Raw genomic sequence first — 18,386 nt, 5'->3', positions numbered from 1 at the left:
GGCACAAGCCCTCAAACCATGAGATCATAACCTGAGTCGTGTAACTGGGCACATTTCTTAAAGGAGGTAGTGTTTGAGCCAGGCAAAAACAGACAGAACTATGAAGGCTGGTGGTTAGGGGGAAGGAAGAGACAGGCTGGGATGATATGTTAGTGCAATGGCTTAAAGGTGATAGTGTGGTCATATTCAGGAAATGGTGAGTAGAATGATGCTAAAGGAAGGATTACTAGGGGCCAAATTGTGAAATTTGAAACCAGCTGAGTTTGATCTCTCTTTCAATAAAGTAGGAAGCTATGGAAGGTCTTGTGAGCAAGAAAATTCAACGTAACAACAACTATTTATTAAGAGCCTACTACGTACTTGGCACTGTGCTGGGTGCCAGGAATATATATGAAAACAAGTAAACATGTTTCCTTTCCTTCAGGAGCTTACAGCCCAGGAGGTGAAATATTCACAGCTGTATTTCAGAAATATAAGTGATGTCAATATATATGATGCACTGGAGTAGAACTAGAAATAAGGACATTAGTCAGGAAGTTGCTTAAAACTCCAAAGGCCTGAATTTGGGAAATAGCAGGAGTAGGATAGAGGGACATGTTCTAAAGACTGATTATGTTACAATAGTAACCTACTACTGATTAGGTTACAATAGTAATGCCATAAACTAAGTTTGGGGAGAATGAGAAGTTTTGTTTTGGAAATGCAGAGTTTGAGGCACTTGTGGGATATTCATGTGAAGATTTCCAGTAGAATGCTAGAATACAGGTACAGATCTAAAGAAAAATCAGGAAATTTTTAAGGATTATACTCAGAAATGAAAGCTAAATTTGTGGGAATGTCTGAGTTTATTAAGGAAAGAGTATAAAGTGATAACTGAAGAGGACTGAGCCCTGAATTGGGGGAAGTGTCTAAATTTCAGAGTGGGACATTGAAAACAAAGAAAAGACACTGGTTAGAGATGATTACAGCAGATAAAAAGAGTGTATCTTTCATAAGCAAACATTTTTGATCAACAAATATTTTTTATTCATATCCTGCCAAATAGTAATTAAGAGATAAAATATGACTTTAAATTCATTAAAGGCTTTTAGAACAGAAGTTTAAGTGGAAAGAATATTTATTAATTTGAAAACTGTTAAAGGCTTTTAAGAATTTTTTAGTTTACTAGCTGGGCACTTGAGTTTGAGTATAATTTTGGTTTATTAAAACAAACATGTAAGAAAAGAATACCTTTACATCCAGTTCTTCTGATTTTAGCCCAAATGAAACCAAAGCTGCATAAATCAGTGCTAGATGATGAAGTGCCTTTTCTGTAAGATGGTACCTAAAAAAGATTATATTACTATTCTTGTACTCATTTGATGTCTGATTCTACTTATTAGAAGTTCATTTCCTTTTGACATTTCATATTATTAGAATAATCTGGCTAAAGTAATGCTAGTGTGGTAGGCTCAGCATTCTTTTGAAAAGATGGCTCCACCTCCATTCTTTAACAATCCAGTTAAATCTAGGGGATGCTGAGAGTGTGTCTGAGGAGAGTTTAACTCATACCCTTACTGACTCAGGGATGGCTAGCTGACTGACACAAACTAAAATATTCTATCTCCCTGGCCAAAGTACCAGGTTCAGATATGAATATGTGACCAGAGCCAGGCTCACTAGACTCCTCCCTGGCTCTTTTTTCCTGAACTGTTAGAAAAAAACGCTTTTTAAAAAGATCATTACCCTACATGGGTAATCATATTGCAGTATATAAATACATAAAGTCAGCATGTTGTAGACCTTAAACTTACACAATGTGGTATGTCAATTATATCTCAATTTTTTAAAAAACTACTTTTTTTCTTCTTCTATGGTTATTAAGCAGATCAGATGTGAGTCTTAAGCTTTGGATAGATATTTCTACTACCTTTATCCACTTTAAATACCCTAAGAAGCAAAAAGGAAATTTATTGTCTCATATTACTAAGAAGTCCAGGGAAGACACTGTCGGATCCAGGGTCTCAATATCATTGAGATAAGGGCTCTCTTAATTTCTTGGCTCTTGTTTCCCCAGCTAGTTTCTTTCTCAGGTGAGCTATTTCATAAGAGTGACCAATAAGAGTCACTCACTGTGCCTAAACAGTACAAACAATGTGGTTTCTGCTGAACACCTGCTTTCCTTCTTGGAGTCTAGAATTTTGGTATGTGCTAGGCAGACAGTGCCTACTCGACCAGTCCTTAGTAAAAGCCCTGGGCACTGAGTCTCTAGTGAGTTTCCCTGGCAGATGATATTTTATAAGTGTTGTCACAACTCTTTGCTGCGGAAATTAGGCACATTCTGTGTGACTCCACTAGGCTAGGATTCTTGGAAGCTTCCTTCTAGCTTCTTCTGGATTTTGCTCCATGCACTTTTTACCTTCGCTGATTTTGCCTTGTAACCATTTACTATAATAAATCATAGCCATGAGTCCAAGTCTATGCCAAGTCCTGTGAATCTTCTTATCAAATCATCAAACCTGGGAGTAGTCCTCAGGAGTCCTAACACATTTTTCAAGCAGGAACTAATGATATGAACTACTAAGGTAACTCAAGCAATTTTATTTTGTATGTTGAATTTTCCTCATTTGGTCAGTTGATTAAGATACTTCTTAAATGTTTTTATAAATCTAAAAATATAGAGCTGAGATACCTAGAAGTCTGAAAATAATTACATTTTATAATAACATCTTATTGTGAATAAATAGCTCGTCACATCCTGAACATAAAACTATCTCAGGCTATTACATAATTAGTGGGGTTTGTTTCCCTGAAAATCTGGGTAAGAATAAGTGTGAATCTCCTCTTTTTTGCTTATACTTCAATTGCACCTCTAGAACATATGTGGAAAGCAATCTAAAAACAACTTAAAAATTTTTTCAAAGCAGTTTTATCTCTATAATACTTCCAAGATCTTGATAAAGCTTTAATGCTTTATAAGCAAGTTCCAAGCTTAAAATGCTTCAGAGACTTTACTAATATTCAAAATGAAGATTTTAGATCTAAATTATTATTTTTCTTTTTCAATTCTGGTAGAAAGGAAAAGCAAGGTTAAATGACTTGCCAAAGGTTATTGTTAATAGAAAAAGGAATAAGAACCAGGGAGTTTGGACTCTTATATTCTAACTTAAACTTATTTCCACTTAATAATAATCATATACAAAGAGCTCAGAACAGTAGATAAACAAAAATGGAGTCAAGCAAAAAGTCAATAAAGAAAAAAGTCACACAGGCCATGTCAAATAAGGTAAGATGTCTCTACCTTCTCTAATAACTAAATTAAATATTTTTAAAACTTCTACTGTGAGTGATGTGGTATGTGTTGCATGATAACTGTAGAGATTTAAAAAATGAATGAGACTAGTTTTCAATTTAGTAGGAAAGATGCATTCATTCAGTCAAGGAATATTTACTAAGCATCTATCATATGAAACAATATGAGGTGCCATAAAGCAAGTACTCTAAAATGATAATACAAAACAAAATGTGATAAATATCAAAGATGAGGAAAAGACAAAGAGCTAAGGAGTTCAAAGGATGGAGAGGTCACAACTAAATATCTATTTGTACGTGTGAGTTGGGGGGCGGGTATTAAGGAAAGACTGAATAGAAAAAGTGGTATTTGGGGATAGTTTCTGAAAAATAGGCACAATTTCACCAGATGAAATAGTTAGAGGAAGTAGAGAGTATCGTAGAAAGAGAGAAATGTATTGGCAAAAGTAGAAGTAGGAAAACCAGGACCATATTTGCAAGCCAATGAGAAATCCTTCTAGCTGAAATGGAAAGCAGTGAAAACTAAGCTGAAAATATAAGTTGAGATTATACTCTGAAGAATTTGAATATTTGGGTGAATAGTATGTATGTATTCAGTAGATAATGGGAAAGTCAGTGAAGGATTTTTATCGGAGTGAAACAGTAACAGCCTGGTTTTAGGAATATTAATTGGATGTCTGACAGATTATGGAGAGTAACACTGAGAGCCATCTGGAGGTGGGAAAGCAGTTGGTAGTCTATTGTAACAGTCCACATAAAATAATAAGAATCTGAACTAAGATGCTGGTAACATAAATGGAGAGAGGGGATTAATAAAAAAAAAAAAAGAGATGGGGCGCCTGGGTGGCTTGGTCGGTTAAGCGTCCGACTTCGGCTCAGGTCATGATCTCACGGTCCATGAGTTCGAGCCTCGCGTCGGGCTCTGTGCTGACAGCTCAGAGCCTGGAGCCTGTTTCAGATTCTGTGTCTCCCTCTCTCTCTGCCCTTCCCCTGTTCATGCTCTGTCTTTCTCTGTCTCAAAAATAAATAAACGTTAAAAAAAAAAATTAAAAAAAAAAAAGAGATAGTGGTTAAATCTATAGGATTTGTTTTCTAAACTTGGTGACTAAAAGAAAGGCAATGGTCATAAATAGCTAAAGGGCAGAAAAGAGGAGATATTGTTTTGAAGAGGATAGAGAATATAATAAATTCACCATGGAACATGTTAAGTTTGAGAGCCTATAAAATATCAGGGTGGAAATATTTAACAGAAAATTAGAGATACATGTCAGCAATTTCAAAGAGAGACTGCAGCTGCAGATGTATATATCATAATTTATATGCAGAATGATGGTAACTGAATCCATGGGAGTGGGGAAGATTTCAGTGGATCAAATAGAAGAAAGAAGACAATTCAGATGTATCTGAAGACTGGGACAAGGAAGAAGAGGTACAGACAGAGAAAGAGTAGTTAGAGAGATGGAAGATCAAAACATTGACTCATCATAGGACTGAAGGGCTTCGAGTAAGAAGGCACTGACAACAGGCTTAAACGCTTTAGAGCAGTGGAAGATGAAAATATTTTTGGAGCTGATCATGAGAGAGCCATGAATGATGAGTTGCCCTGAGAGACAGAAATGAGTACAGATGTAGGAAGAAGTGCCAGACTGCAGAGAAAAAAAGGAAGTGGAAGCAGTGGGTTCATAAAAGGTAGAGATGAGGGAAAGGAGAGACATATAATGATAAATTAAGCCAGTGTCTCGGCATGGATTTTTTTGTAATTTTTAAGTTAAGCACATCAATGACAGAAAGTATAGAAAGATGCTATTTAAAAAAATTTTTTTTAATTTATTTATTTATTTTGACAGAGAGACAGAGAGAGCAAGCAGGGGAGGGGCAGAGAGAATTCCAAGCAGGTTCCACACTGTCTGCACAAAGCCCGATGTGGGGCTCAAACTCACAAACCGCGGGTTCATGACCTGAGCTGAAACCAAGAGTCGGACGCTTAACCAACCAAGCCATCCAGCTGCCCCAAAAGATGCTATTTTGTTGGTATATTTAATAAGATTTTAGAGAGTGACTTAATGACATCTTTTAACATACAAGTTCAGAAATAAAAAGTAATAAAACATGACACTTAAAGCTGCAATTCTTAGTGAAGTAGAGGAGGGGAGGGTGATTTGCACAGAATGTCTAGGGGAAATACATCATCTCCCAAATCCTAATCCCTATGGGCATCCCAAATTCCTATGGGCATGGCTCCTCCACCTGGAGGATCCCTGACTTAAAGCGAACTAGATGAGCAAGTGGAAAATTTGCATAACGATTTTTATTCAAAGAAGAGGACCAAATAACTTAAATATAAATGTAACTTTGGATAAAGAAATGTTTACTTACTCTGAGTTTAATGTTTTTTTGGTATATAAAATTATCCAACAATAGCTGTACTGGAATGATAATGCCATCAGTCTCATAATGATATTGTCCGATGCCTTCTCACAATTCAATTCTTTTAGGTCCTACCAGAAAATAAATTAAAAAAAACGTTCACTAGGTTGAACAGTTGTTTTGAAGTTATTGTTACCCTATTTTAAGAATCCATGATATATAAATTATAACTTGAGAAGAAACATGAGTATGGGCTCCCATTTTATGGAGAAATTAAAATCACACTGGAAGTAGTAGGGGGAAAATTATGTAGTAGATGTCAAACAGCGAATGATAGCTTAAGCAAGGACAGCTCATGAATCTCCCAAAGTCCTAGATACGAAGAAAGCCACCTACAGAGTGTCCCTATTCAGGCAAGGTCCTTTATAGATAGAGATCTGGCTACTCATAAGGGCAAAATAAAATACATTTAAAAGCCCATGGGATAATCTGCACTGATTTCTTATTACTTAAGGAAGGAAGCAGTCAATGGACTTCCAGGAATTGCTCTCTAATGGCCCATCATTCCCTTTTTCCTTTAACACAATTAAATTCTATAGAGTGAATGATTCAGGAAATGTCTTACTCTGACAGTAAGTTATGTAACTGAATTAAAAGTTTTCCTAAACAGTATTTCCCCCAAATAATTGTTTTTTAAAAACTTCAAATATGTAAGACATGGTATCTCTCAAGAAACCCTCTAATAGAGCCTGGTGTTTCCATCATATAATTCCATATTGTTAACATTTGCTCATTAAATCAGACTTATGTTATCATAATCTTTGCCATTAATTTATACTCCATACCATCAAACTTGGTTTCTGCTCCCCACTCCCACCCTACTGAATTAATTTCTTTGTACTCCAATCAAGCAAACATATCAAGGAGATTCAGTCAAGAATTTGTAAATCTTAAATTCCAAACTATAGGGATTTTTTAACAAGAATCTTTTTTTTTTTTAATCAGCTTACTTATAGGTAACCCCCACTTACTTTAGAGGAAATCTCATATCACTAATCATGGATTAATATACTACCACCTGTTAAGAAGCATAGTAGCTAGGATTTGATTTTTCAGGTTTTCAACACTATAATTATTCTATAAATATATTTTAAAATAGTCAATATATAACATTAAAGATTCCGTATTTGCTTTGTCCTCTTAAAGTATGTTAAAAATTATAAGGCATTGAAGAAGTTTGGTAATAGTAATTTTGTATATTGATGATTTTAGTACTTGTGGTCCATCTGTAAAGTTTTGGAAGAAATCACTAATATTATAGTTAAGCTCTCTATAGTAGAGCTAATAATACATTACACAGATATTTAGCTTGTATTTCTTACTGTCTAGTTTTACCTGCAAAACTATGGCGGTGTGTTCATCAACTGTCACCACTACATAACACTCTGTACTTCCAAAGAGTTTCAGTGACTCACTGCAGCTTCTCTCCACTAGTGTGATATTATAGCTGTAAAATACCATATTTTTAGGTGACATCATGAAATGACTAAGAAAAATTCTTTTGTTTTATTATTTTTTTTAATGTTTATTCAGTTTTGAGAGACAGAGAGACACGTGAGCAGGGGAGGGGCAGAGAGAGAGGGGAGACACAGAATCCGAAGCAGGCTCCAGGCTCTGGGCTCTGAGCTGTTAGCACAGAGCCCAACACAGGGTTCAAACCCACGAACCCTGAGATCATGACCTAAGCTGAAGTCGGCCGCCCAACCGACTGAGCCACCCAGGCGTCCCAGAAAAATTCTTGAAGAAAGTCTGTATTGTCCTCTTGCATATTAAATTATTTTAACGACTGCACTTTTTCTTTCATATATCAATTTATTCTACTTTATAAATTTGAGGAATTAAATTATGATTTATTCAGTATATATGAAAAATTCATTAAGATGTGCATTGCCGTAGGTATTTTACTAAATATTACTGCACATAATACTATTATAAATGTATTGACCAATTTCTTCCAGCTTTTTAAATAATAATTCATGAAATCAAAACACTTTGTAATAGACTAAAACATTCTGCATTTTTCAGAATTTTCTTTTCTCTTTCCTTAAAACTGGCCTAGATTTTAACTACCTTTTGTAAGCTCATAGTTTTCTGTGAATGCCCCATAGCCTTGAGATTTAAAAACAAAAGCATGGAAAATAGATCTGTATTATTTATTTATTTATTTTTAGATCTGTATTTTAATTAAGGTCACAGCTCAGTTATTCCTCCTTGATATATAGCCCAATGTCTAATATTTCTGTGACAACTTGTATGCTGTGATAAAGTGTTTTATATGATTTTAAAATGTTCAGTGCTGGTCTGACCTCAGTACTTAAAGTCTAAAAATTTGAGAATTTATTTAGAACTTCATAGTCCTATTTCCCAGGCAGTATTTAAGGCCCTCTAAATAAGAACACTCATTCTCCATATTATCAATGACCCAAAGATATGACCATATAATTCACAGAAAAAAAAGACACATAAAGTGTTCGTACTTGCTGGTAACAAAAGAAATGAAATTAAAATATAAATTTAAACAATAATGAAACATTTTTTTCTCCAAAAGATTGATGTATATTGCCAAAAAAGATAACATTCAGTAATTATGATGGTGTACTACAGGGAGAGAAGTGTAACTTGACATAAACTCTTTGGAAAACTATTCATATGATATAATTGCAGGCTTGAATCAGAGAGAAATAATAATACTGCATATATAGCATAATGGTTCGTCATTTAGAATATATATACCCTTGCTAAAAGTTATGAAATCAATAACTTACTTGGATTCTAGCAACTGAAGAATTTCTGGAGTATTAAGAAGTCCTTCAGATGCAAAAAACACATATGGAACCTGAATTTCCAAAAGAAAGCCCCCAAAACTATCCAGCAAGGTTCTTCCTAAATGAGAGAAAGCTTATAAATATTTGTTTCTCATCTTTCAGCTCTTTCTCTTTTTTACTAAACATGAGAATAACAAGTGTATGTTCAAGGAGCAGTATAAAAATAAAACATATTCACTGTAAAAAATCAGAAATCAGAATAAAGAAAGGTCTAAAGAATAAAATAAAAAGCATATGTTATCCTATTACCTAGAAATAAAACACAGTTAACAGAATTTACTAAAACTACTATATGATACAGATCAATAGGAAAATAATAAATACCTCAATAGATAAATGGACAAAGAACATTAACAGGCAATTTACAAAAGAATGGCTATATAAGATCAATTCATGTATGAAAAGATATGGATAATCAAGACATTATCTATAATTAATTAACTATAATATAACTATAAAATATTTTCTGCCTATAATTCTGTCAAAGACTTAGAATAATAATACCTACTTACTATAAAGATATTGGGAAAAGGATTCTCTTACACTTTCTGCACAAATATGAATTGAGATAGCATTTCTGGAAGGATATTTGACAATATGTAGATGTGTATATACTTTTGACCCAGCAATTCATTTCACTTCTTAGAACAGTATATAAAATTATATAATAAACTACTATAAATCTTGTAGTACAGTAGTGGAAAACTGAAGTGTTGTAAATGCTCCAAATAAGGAATGGTTGAATAAATTAAGTTCATCTTCAAGAGACTGGAAGAAGCCTCTACCTATAAACTAGGATGCTTTTATCTTTTCTTGGGCCATGTTTCAATTATTTAATCAATTTAACATTTAATTCTGTTTATCAAAAATTCCAAAGTAACCATTATGGTGACTGTATTTTAGAATTGAACTAGAATGTCTCAGAATTCAAACTTCCCACTCAGATTTGAGGTGGATAGAAAGTAATTTATGGCAAGTATTGAAAGGAATGCCCTGGGACTAAAAATGTACAGGCTTTTTTTACTTAATGGATGTGAGAATTCACAATCTGAGTCATGTGAAGGGTTGCTGAGAAATACAGAGAAGCCAAATGATATACAAAGTGGTTTTAGAGTCTTCTCTAAGTGTCTGTGTGTAACTTTTTGTTGCATATTAAGTTTTCTGAATCAGTCAACATACTACAACAAAATTTCCCCTAAAATTCAATTAAAAATATGATATAAATGAGATACGAATACAAAATGAGATATAAATACAAAAAAAATGCGATATAATCATAATTAAATTTGGCTATTATAAATAAAACTTAGAAGGTAAAGAGATGAAGACAGATATCATCAGTAAAGCTTACTTTACAAATGAATATGAGGTAAGAGAGAAAGAACCTGCCCAACGTCACACCTGAGTGGTGAGGTTAGAGCTTGAACTCAAGTCCTCTAATGCCATAGCTCATTCTCTCTCCACAGATCAGAAACAGAAAACAGACAATTTCCATTCTACCTCAGCAACAAAAGGACTTTAGTTTATATCCTTACTCTTTAATACTGTGTCTGGAAGAATCACTTTAAAGGCCATGTGAGGAATATTCAATTTCTCGCAGTGTTTAGTCCAACAAGAGTCTTCTACAAAATTGTATTCCACCACAAATGAGAAGTTACTCCAGGGGAAATCTGCTCCAATATATTGATTATGTGCAACTACACAGGAACTTGTACTGAAGACAAAGGAAAGCCAAGAAAATGGAATTATATTTGTGTCATTATTTACTTTGAAGGCTAAAAAGATGACTGTTTTTGGCTAGTTTATTCTTCTCTAGTCTGTGCCTGCTTATCTTGGAAAGGCACTGGTGTATTTTCTGTTGATTTGTTCTCCAGTTGTGCTAATCTCTCTTTATCTTTCCTTTTGATGGTCATACTTTTTTTTTTTTTAAGGATTTTATTTTTAAGTAGTCTCTGCACCCAATGTAGGGCTCAAACCCATGATCCCAAGATCAAGAGTCACATGCTCTTCTGACTGAGCCAGCCAAGCACCCTGATGGTCATACATTTTTTTAAAAAAACAGGACTACTTCACATCCCCAAATGCAAAGGACTATTAACTGAGTCCTATCAATAACAGACAAATCACCATGAGAAATCAATCTCATTCTCTTATACATGTGAGGTTTTCATCTTTGAGGATCTATATAATAGAATATTATTTGACAACTTTGAAATGGTTTTTCTTTTTCTCAGTGAGCTTCACAGATGCTTTAGCAACAACAAAAGGTGGATACTTAAATATCATAAGTTTATCTTTTCCATCTTCAGATTCCATATAATAGCACTTGCTATAATGAAAAATCTCTACTGATATTTTCTATATAGAGCAATCCAGATAGATAATAGACATAAGTGCTTTTATGAGCTTCTACTTGATTTACACCTCTTTTTATAATTTGGATCTCAGTATTGGAAATAAATAATTTCTACATAAAATAAGGCAAAATAAAAACATTTTTAGACATGTCAACACTGAATTTTATTATTAGCATGCTCTCACTGAACGAATTTCTAAAGGATATACTTCAGGAAGAAAGAGAACTCCAAAGAAAGGAAGGAGATATCAGAAACAATGCTGAGCAAAAAAACCCAAAACTGGTATAAACAAGGGTAAGTCTAAATGGGTACTTCCTGTACTAAAAATAACAATGATAATTCAGGGATATTGAAACAAGACTGAACTAAAATTCTGGACAACAATAATATATAATACATAAGGCAATGACCTGAGTTCAAGTGTTCTAATATAATACGTTTTTCAGGAAGAGGAGAGAGATATTGATTAATTTCAGGTTTTATTAAGCCTTTTTAAAAAGTTAAATTCCAGGAGAAATTGTGAAGAAATCTGTGAAACTGGTATGTTTATTTCCCATAGATGAATAAATACATTTTTACCCATTTAAAACACCTTCAGATTCCAGAAAATCATTTCTTTTGTTTTGTAAGACAGTCAGTGTTAAACCTGTTAGAAAAGAAGAGTAATACAAAAAAGGTTTTTTTCAGTGTTCTGTTTATATATAAGTTTTAGGTGTTCATATATTTCACTACCATAACAATGAATTAAAGATCTGTAAACAAGGAAACTGCTTAAAATACAATTTTCTGGATTATTTTTCTGTCTGTGGTATCAAAGTTTGACGCATGGGCAATATGTCCGGTATGTGTGTATGTTTTGTGTATATAAGCATGGAAAGTCTGAATTTATGATGTAAAATAATAGAGTGGATCAAAACCTTAATTTTAAAGTAACCAAATAAGATACTCATCAATTCTGTACATTTAATTTTATTTGTTAAAAGTCATGGTTGATTTCACCTTTTTTTCTCTACTCAAAAATTTAAGTACATAATGAAACAGCAAGAGACTACATTTTGATGTCATTTTTTCCTTTTTTAAAAATTACCACCTTAACTTTTTGGGTTTTGTTGTTGTTGTTGTTGTTGTTTTGTTTGTTTGTTTGTTTGTTTAGAGAAAGAGAGGGCACAAGCAGGGGAGAGGAGCAGATGGGGAGAGAGAAAGAGAGAGAGAGAATCCTAAGCAGGCTCCACACTCACTGCGGAGCCCAACTCAAGGCTCGATCTCATGTCCCTGGGAGCATGACCTGAGCTGAAATCAAGAGTCAGACGCTCAACCTACTGAGTCACCCAGGTGCCCCCGTTTTTTCCTTTTTATTGGTTGTGTAAGAAACAGAAGATCTATTGGATGCCACCTGCGCATTAGATTCACTTCTGCTTCTCAACTATAACTTAAATTTCTATGTTACTAATTTCTTAACAAAAAATTAATTTCAAAAATTCTTTACCCACACAGTTTATTTTTGGTAGGCATACTGGTTTAGGAATAGCTAGTTCCAGTTAAAATAAAACTTACACTCTATTGGTATACTTTCATCAGTTGTAAAGTTCATAAAGGCATGATGTAATAATAACAAAGTAATGCTTACTTACTCATGTTTACTTGGCTTAATATGACAATAGTTTTGGTAGAAATAAGAAGAGGATGGGTACTATTTGTCTTCTGTATATAAATTTACAAGGTATTATTATTATTTAAAAATTTTTATTTTTAGTAACCTCTACACTCAATGTGGGTCTTGAACTCACAACCTTGAGATCAAGAGTCACATGCTCTACCGGCTGAGCCAGCCAGGCACCCCAAGATCATATTATTTAAAATCTAATCTCCAGGGGCACCTGGGTGGCTCAGTCGATTAAGCATCCAACTCTTGATTTCAGCTCAGGTCATGATCTCCCAGTTTATGAGATCAAGCCCTGCATCAGGCTCTGCACTGACAGCATGGAGCCTGCTTGGAATTCTCTCTCTGCCCTTACCCCACTCCAGCTTTCTCTCTCAAAATAAATAAATAAACATTTAAAAATAAAATAAAATAAAATAAAATCTAATCTCCTTACCTGATTTGTCTTAGCTATGATCCCAAAGCAGATTACTTACTAAGTGAACTGCTAGGATCTTCCAAAAACATAGACGATGAAACCACAGTTCTATTTTCTAACACTAGACAGAAAGAAAAAGGTCTTACTCCTAGACAGAGAGGACAGCTGCTAGTTAGAAGGAGTAAAAACATTTTTTCAGCTTAGAGAGTTAATATTTTTGTGTTAGTAGACCTTGTTGAAAGAAATTGGAAGAGTAGTGATGATATAATCCCAAAAGCCAAAGAAATAGGCATGTTCAGCATGAAGCCTAGATAAGAAGTGACATATACACTAATAATTTGTCCATGTGTCTTAGGTGTATTAAAGGGAAAGTTGCCCCATTAAGTAGGTTTAAGTATTCTTCTCTGTGGGGCAGAAATATCAGAAATATTTCCTCAGCTTCTTCACAAAAATATTCCTTCAGTTACCCAGATCCCTTGGTTTTATAATGCTAACATTGCTCATCACTTTCCTAACTTAAAAAAATGTTTTCAACTAGCCTGATTCCAGACAGTTGTAGCAGGTTCAGCTTCACAATTGTTAACTAATGCTTTACCAATTTCATACTAGAAATATCTTGTGAATTTAGTAGATAAGACCTCATCTGCCCAGGACTGGAAAACTGAACAAATAATAAGATCCAAGTTTGCAAATTTGGACTCTAGACACATGATAATGTCATCAAGAAGTAGCACTTATAGGGGAACCTGGGAAGCTCAGTCAGTTAAGCATCGGACTCTTGGTTTTGGTTCAGGTCATGATCTCACAGTTTGTGAGTTTGAGCCCTGAATCAGGCGCTATGCTGTCAGTGAGGAGTCTTCTTGGGATTCACTCTCTCTCCCTCTTTCTCTGACTCTCCCCACTCGCTGTCTCTCAAAATAAATAACTTAAAAAAAAAAAAAAAGAAATAGCACCTAATACAGTTCTGCTTGAAAGAATCTTCCATTCTCACATTACTATAATTTAATAGTTAATTTTGCTAACTGCACTGATAAGCAGACATTTGTAATATGTGTATATGGTTCAGTTTAATCTTTTTCACTAGTCCCAGTCTACTAGGTATATAGAGAGGCATTCATTAGCTCATCCAGTTATTAATTTTTATTAAGTTCCTTCTATATTCCAGGCATTTTTGTGGATGCTGGGAATACAAATTAGGGCATAGTGCTTATCCTCCAGAAGCTGACATACTAGTGAGGAAAGCAGACAAGAGAATCAGTTGGTACAGTCCAGGATGGTACGTAGCGCCTTAGAAGTATGCACATAATACCCTGAAATCACAAAGGAAAGCATTTAAATCAAGGCTTCCTGAACAAATGTTTTAACTGATTTTTAAAGGATGTGTAGGAGTTAGCTGTTAAAGAAGGGAGAAGAGCACCATTATAGCAGAACAGGAGGCATAAGGGCATGGAGAAAGGAAACAGCATGATAAAGTTTGGTAGGGTTACAGCAAAGAAATATATTGGGAGATGGTCAAAGATGCAATTTATAGAGGGAAAATAAATAGTAAAAAAAGAATGACATAGGTTGAGTGTGGTATTTTATTTTATTTTTGAGACCAAAGGGCTTGGGGTGCCTGGGTGGCTCAGTCGGTTAAGTGTCTGACTCTTGGTTTTGGCTCAGGCCATGATCTCACAGTTTCATGAATTCAAACTCTGAGTTGGGCTCTGTACTGACAGTATGGACCCTGCTTGGGATTCTCTCTCCCTCTCTCTCTGCCCCTCCCCCACCTGCGTTGTCTCTGTCTCTCTCAAAATAAATAAACAAACTTAAAAAAAAAAAAAAAGAAGACCAGAGGGCTTAAAGATTAAGGGAGAGTCATTAGAAAGGAAGGCTGGGCTATGGAATAACTTAAGGAACACACTGATGCAGGAAGAGATAGGATCCAAAGCAGAAATGAAAAATTGGTTTTCAAAAGGAGGAGGTTCACCTCCTTTATAAAGAAAGGAGGAAAAGGTAAAAGAAGAAATTAGGTAAGTTTGTAGATGGTGGGAAAGAAAACTGAAGATTCTTACCCCATTAATGGACACTAAAAAGCATAATTCTCTTTTTTTAATGTTTATTTACTTATTTGGGGGGGGGGGGCGGAGACACACGCACATGAGCAGGGGAGGGGCAGAGAGAGAGAGAGAGAGGGAAAATCCCAAGCAGGCTCTGCACTGTCCACACAGAGAATGACATGGGGCTTGAACTCACGAACTGTGAGATCATGTCCTGAGCCAAAATCAAGAGTCAGACACTTAACCAACTGAGCCACACAGGTACCCTGCATAATTCTCTTAAAAATGAGGGGATGAGGAGTCATGAAACCTGGGTTGTGGGATAGAGCCCCACATGGGGCTCCACATTAACAGCACAGAGCCTGCTTGAGATTGTCTCTCTCTCCCTCTGCCCCTTTCCCTGACTCACACTCTCTTTCTCTCTCTCTCTCTCTTAAGTAAAAAGAAGAAATAATGAGGGGATGAGTAGCATAGTGGGGGTTTGTGGTATAGCCATTAGGTGGATAAGAATGGGAACTAAGAACATATAGAATGGTTGTTAAGAGGTATTAACAGCCCATATAAGTTCAGAGAAGATAAGTTTGTAGTGGTACCAAACTATTTTATTTTTTCTAATAATGCTCAGGAGCTCAGGTATAGAAACAGAGAAGTTAAATGTCTTGATGGATTCAGAGCTAAGGTTTAAATGGAAGGTACATTAGAAGGACAAGACTGATGAGAGTCATGGGCACATCACCAAGTCTGGAAAGAGAAGAAAGTGAAACAAAAAAGGAGTCGACAGAATACAGATCTCTAAGATGCTGAACATCGTGAAAGAGTTAATGTAGCTGTAGACAGAGGGCAATATATCAGAGTTTAAAGTTCAGAAGTAGCACAGTTCTGCATTATTACAAGGTTGATGGCATAGCCAAGGAATGAATATCATTTTTGCTGTGGGGATCAACAAAACTATAAGGTCAGAGTGTTGAATCATCATTCATGTTAAAGACACCTAGGATAATGGCAGGACTAGGAGTGAAAAGAATACCCTGAACCAGGTGCAGAACTGTCCACAGATGACAGGGAATGTTCAGGTGGTAACTAGAGGATGGCAGTTGGAATGGTAGAAAATGCTGTGGCAATATGGCATAACCTCAGAGATAGAGGAATAATGTTTTGGAAAGGATAAAACAAGAAATTAACCTTCTCATCCCTGTGATATATACATATCTTATATATCTCATATATCTCATGTATCTCATATATATACGTATGTGTACATACATATATATGTATATATATGTGTGTGTATATATATATTAGAAAGGAAGGCTATAATATACATATATATATATATACACACACACACATATATATGAGAGAATTATCAGCTTTTTTATGAGAGGGATACAGGGGAAGCCATATCATCTGGGGAAAGCAGGGTTTCACTTAAGACAAGGAGATGAAATTGGGGCACCTGGGTGGCTCAGTTGGTTAAGCATTCTACTTAGGCTCAGGTCATGATCTTACAGTTCATGAGTTCAAGCCCCATGTCGGGCTCTGTGCTGACAGCTCAGAGCCTGGAGCTTGCTTTGATTCTGCATCTCCCTCTCTCTGCCCCTCGCCTACTCACACTCTGTCTGTCTCTCTGAAAAATGAATAAACATTAAAAAAGACAAGGAGATGAAAAAGGAGAAGAGTTTAAATATAAGCAATATGTAAACCATAGCACAAGGTGGAAAGAATTGGCAGAGGGGGCAATAATGGGTAGAAGAGTTGAAGAATGACACTAGAACAAGACAGACCTTAGATGAAATCCTGATTCCCTTACTTGCTACCTATGAGATGTGGCATGCTACATCACCTTTATGAATTTTAGTTTCTTTATTTGTAAAACTGATTTACTAAAACTGATTTATAGAGTTGTAAGTATACAGTATTATGTAGCAACTAGTAGATAATTAATAAAAGGTGTTAATTGATAATAATAAATACATATGATATATAATGTATGTATAAGTACATTACAGTATATTTCTATTGCAGACTTAAAGTCCAGATTTATTTCAAAACTGGTTATATCCCACTGAGTTATATACTTCTAAAGGATGAATTTTATGGTATGTTATTATATCTTAATTTAAACACTTAGATCACTACATTTGTAAATGTTCAAACATTTGTTATCAAATGAAGCATAATTTAAGACTCCCAACTGCCATAAATAAATAAATAAATAAATAAATAAATAAACAAATAAACAAATAAATAAATAAATCTCCCTACCTTCCATTTTGTTAAGGATTTTAATGAGTAAATGTTTCTCACCATCTGAGTCCATTCTTATTATAATCAGCACCTGGTCAAAAATAAGAATTTCATATATCTCTGAATAATTATTCTTTTCATAGCTATGCTACTATAACAAAAAAAACAAGCTTCACTGGTTACATGAAAATAATGACAATAAGATTACCAAGTAAATATGTGTTATAAAAGATGTCAGTGCTTAAACACAGAGGAATAAATTCTGGTAAGATCAAATATCAATGAGGAAAATATTCTAGGGTAGGGCATTCTTAGCATTCATGTACTTCCATATAGGTGATTGTATATATAAGTTGTCTCTGCCTGCATTGTTAGTGTTAAATTCGACTCAGACAAGTTTGAATTTGTTAGAGAAAACCAATGATTTGCTGCTATACTTTCCTACTTACCATCACAGCTCTTTTTTTGGCACGGGGTTGGGGGGAGGACAATAAATCAATTTCAATTTTTTAAATTTCTTACTGATTATTTTACTTTATTTTAATGACTTAGGCAAGTTATCCAAGTAACCACAGAGTTGGGGATAAAGATATAGGAGGGGCAAAGAGGAAGAAGAAGAAGAAGGCCACATTTATATCCAGATTTTGTGTAAAGTATTTGAAACATTTTTCAGCTTGAAAACATTTAAGAAAGTATTTCTTCTTAAGTCTTTTTTTTAAATGTTTATTTACCTTTGAGAGAGAGAGAGAGAGACAGACAGACAGAGCATGAGCAGGGAAGGGGCAGAGAGAGAGGGAGACACAGAATACAAAGCAGGCTCCAGGCTGTCAGAATAGAGCCTGATGCAGAGCTCGAACTCATGAACTGTGAGATCATGACCCAAGCCAGGTGCTTAACCAACTGAACCACTCAGGCTTCCCCTCTTAAGTCTTTAGTAATGCAACCTTCATATGCATGAAGTAGCGTGGGCAAAAATCCCCAATATAATCCAAGGCATAAACTAAAAGCTTTTTTTGTAGAATCATATGAGATGAGATTCTGGCTCAATATCTAAAAATAAATTATTGTAGTTTTGTTATCTGGCATATGCCCATGAACTTAAAAGTACCAGACAACAATTTT

At 34.8% G+C, this 18,386-nt stretch overlaps 1 protein-coding gene across 6 annotated transcripts in view; it reads right to left on the bottom strand.

Annotated features, from left to right (window-relative positions):
• The window catches only part of SHOC1 (shortage in chiasmata 1), an 84,325-nt gene that overhangs the window by 9,587 nt on the left and 56,352 nt on the right, over positions 1-18,386 (bottom strand). For all 6 annotated transcript variants that reach the window (XM_053204802.1, XM_027034824.2, XM_053204799.1 and 3 more), the window contains 7 exons: positions 17,283-17,355; positions 11,480-11,546; positions 10,079-10,257; positions 8,484-8,601; positions 7,054-7,165; positions 5,668-5,789; positions 1,231-1,324 (listed from right to left, as the gene is read on the bottom strand). In XM_053204802.1, coding sequence (XP_053060777.1) covers positions 1,231-1,324; positions 5,668-5,789; positions 7,054-7,165; positions 8,484-8,601; positions 10,079-10,257; positions 11,480-11,546; positions 17,283-17,355 — 765 coding nt within the window. The remainder of the gene's footprint in view (positions 1-1,230; positions 1,325-5,667; positions 5,790-7,053; positions 7,166-8,483; positions 8,602-10,078; positions 10,258-11,479; positions 11,547-17,282; positions 17,356-18,386) is intronic.

Source organism: Acinonyx jubatus, chromosome D4, assembly GCF_027475565.1.
Source record: "Acinonyx jubatus isolate Ajub_Pintada_27869175 chromosome D4, VMU_Ajub_asm_v1.0, whole genome shotgun sequence".
NCBI classification, from domain to species: domain Eukaryota; kingdom Metazoa; phylum Chordata; class Mammalia; order Carnivora; family Felidae; genus Acinonyx; species Acinonyx jubatus.
Note: the sequence above shows the minus strand (reverse complement) of the source record. Positions and strands in the feature narration are given on the sequence as shown.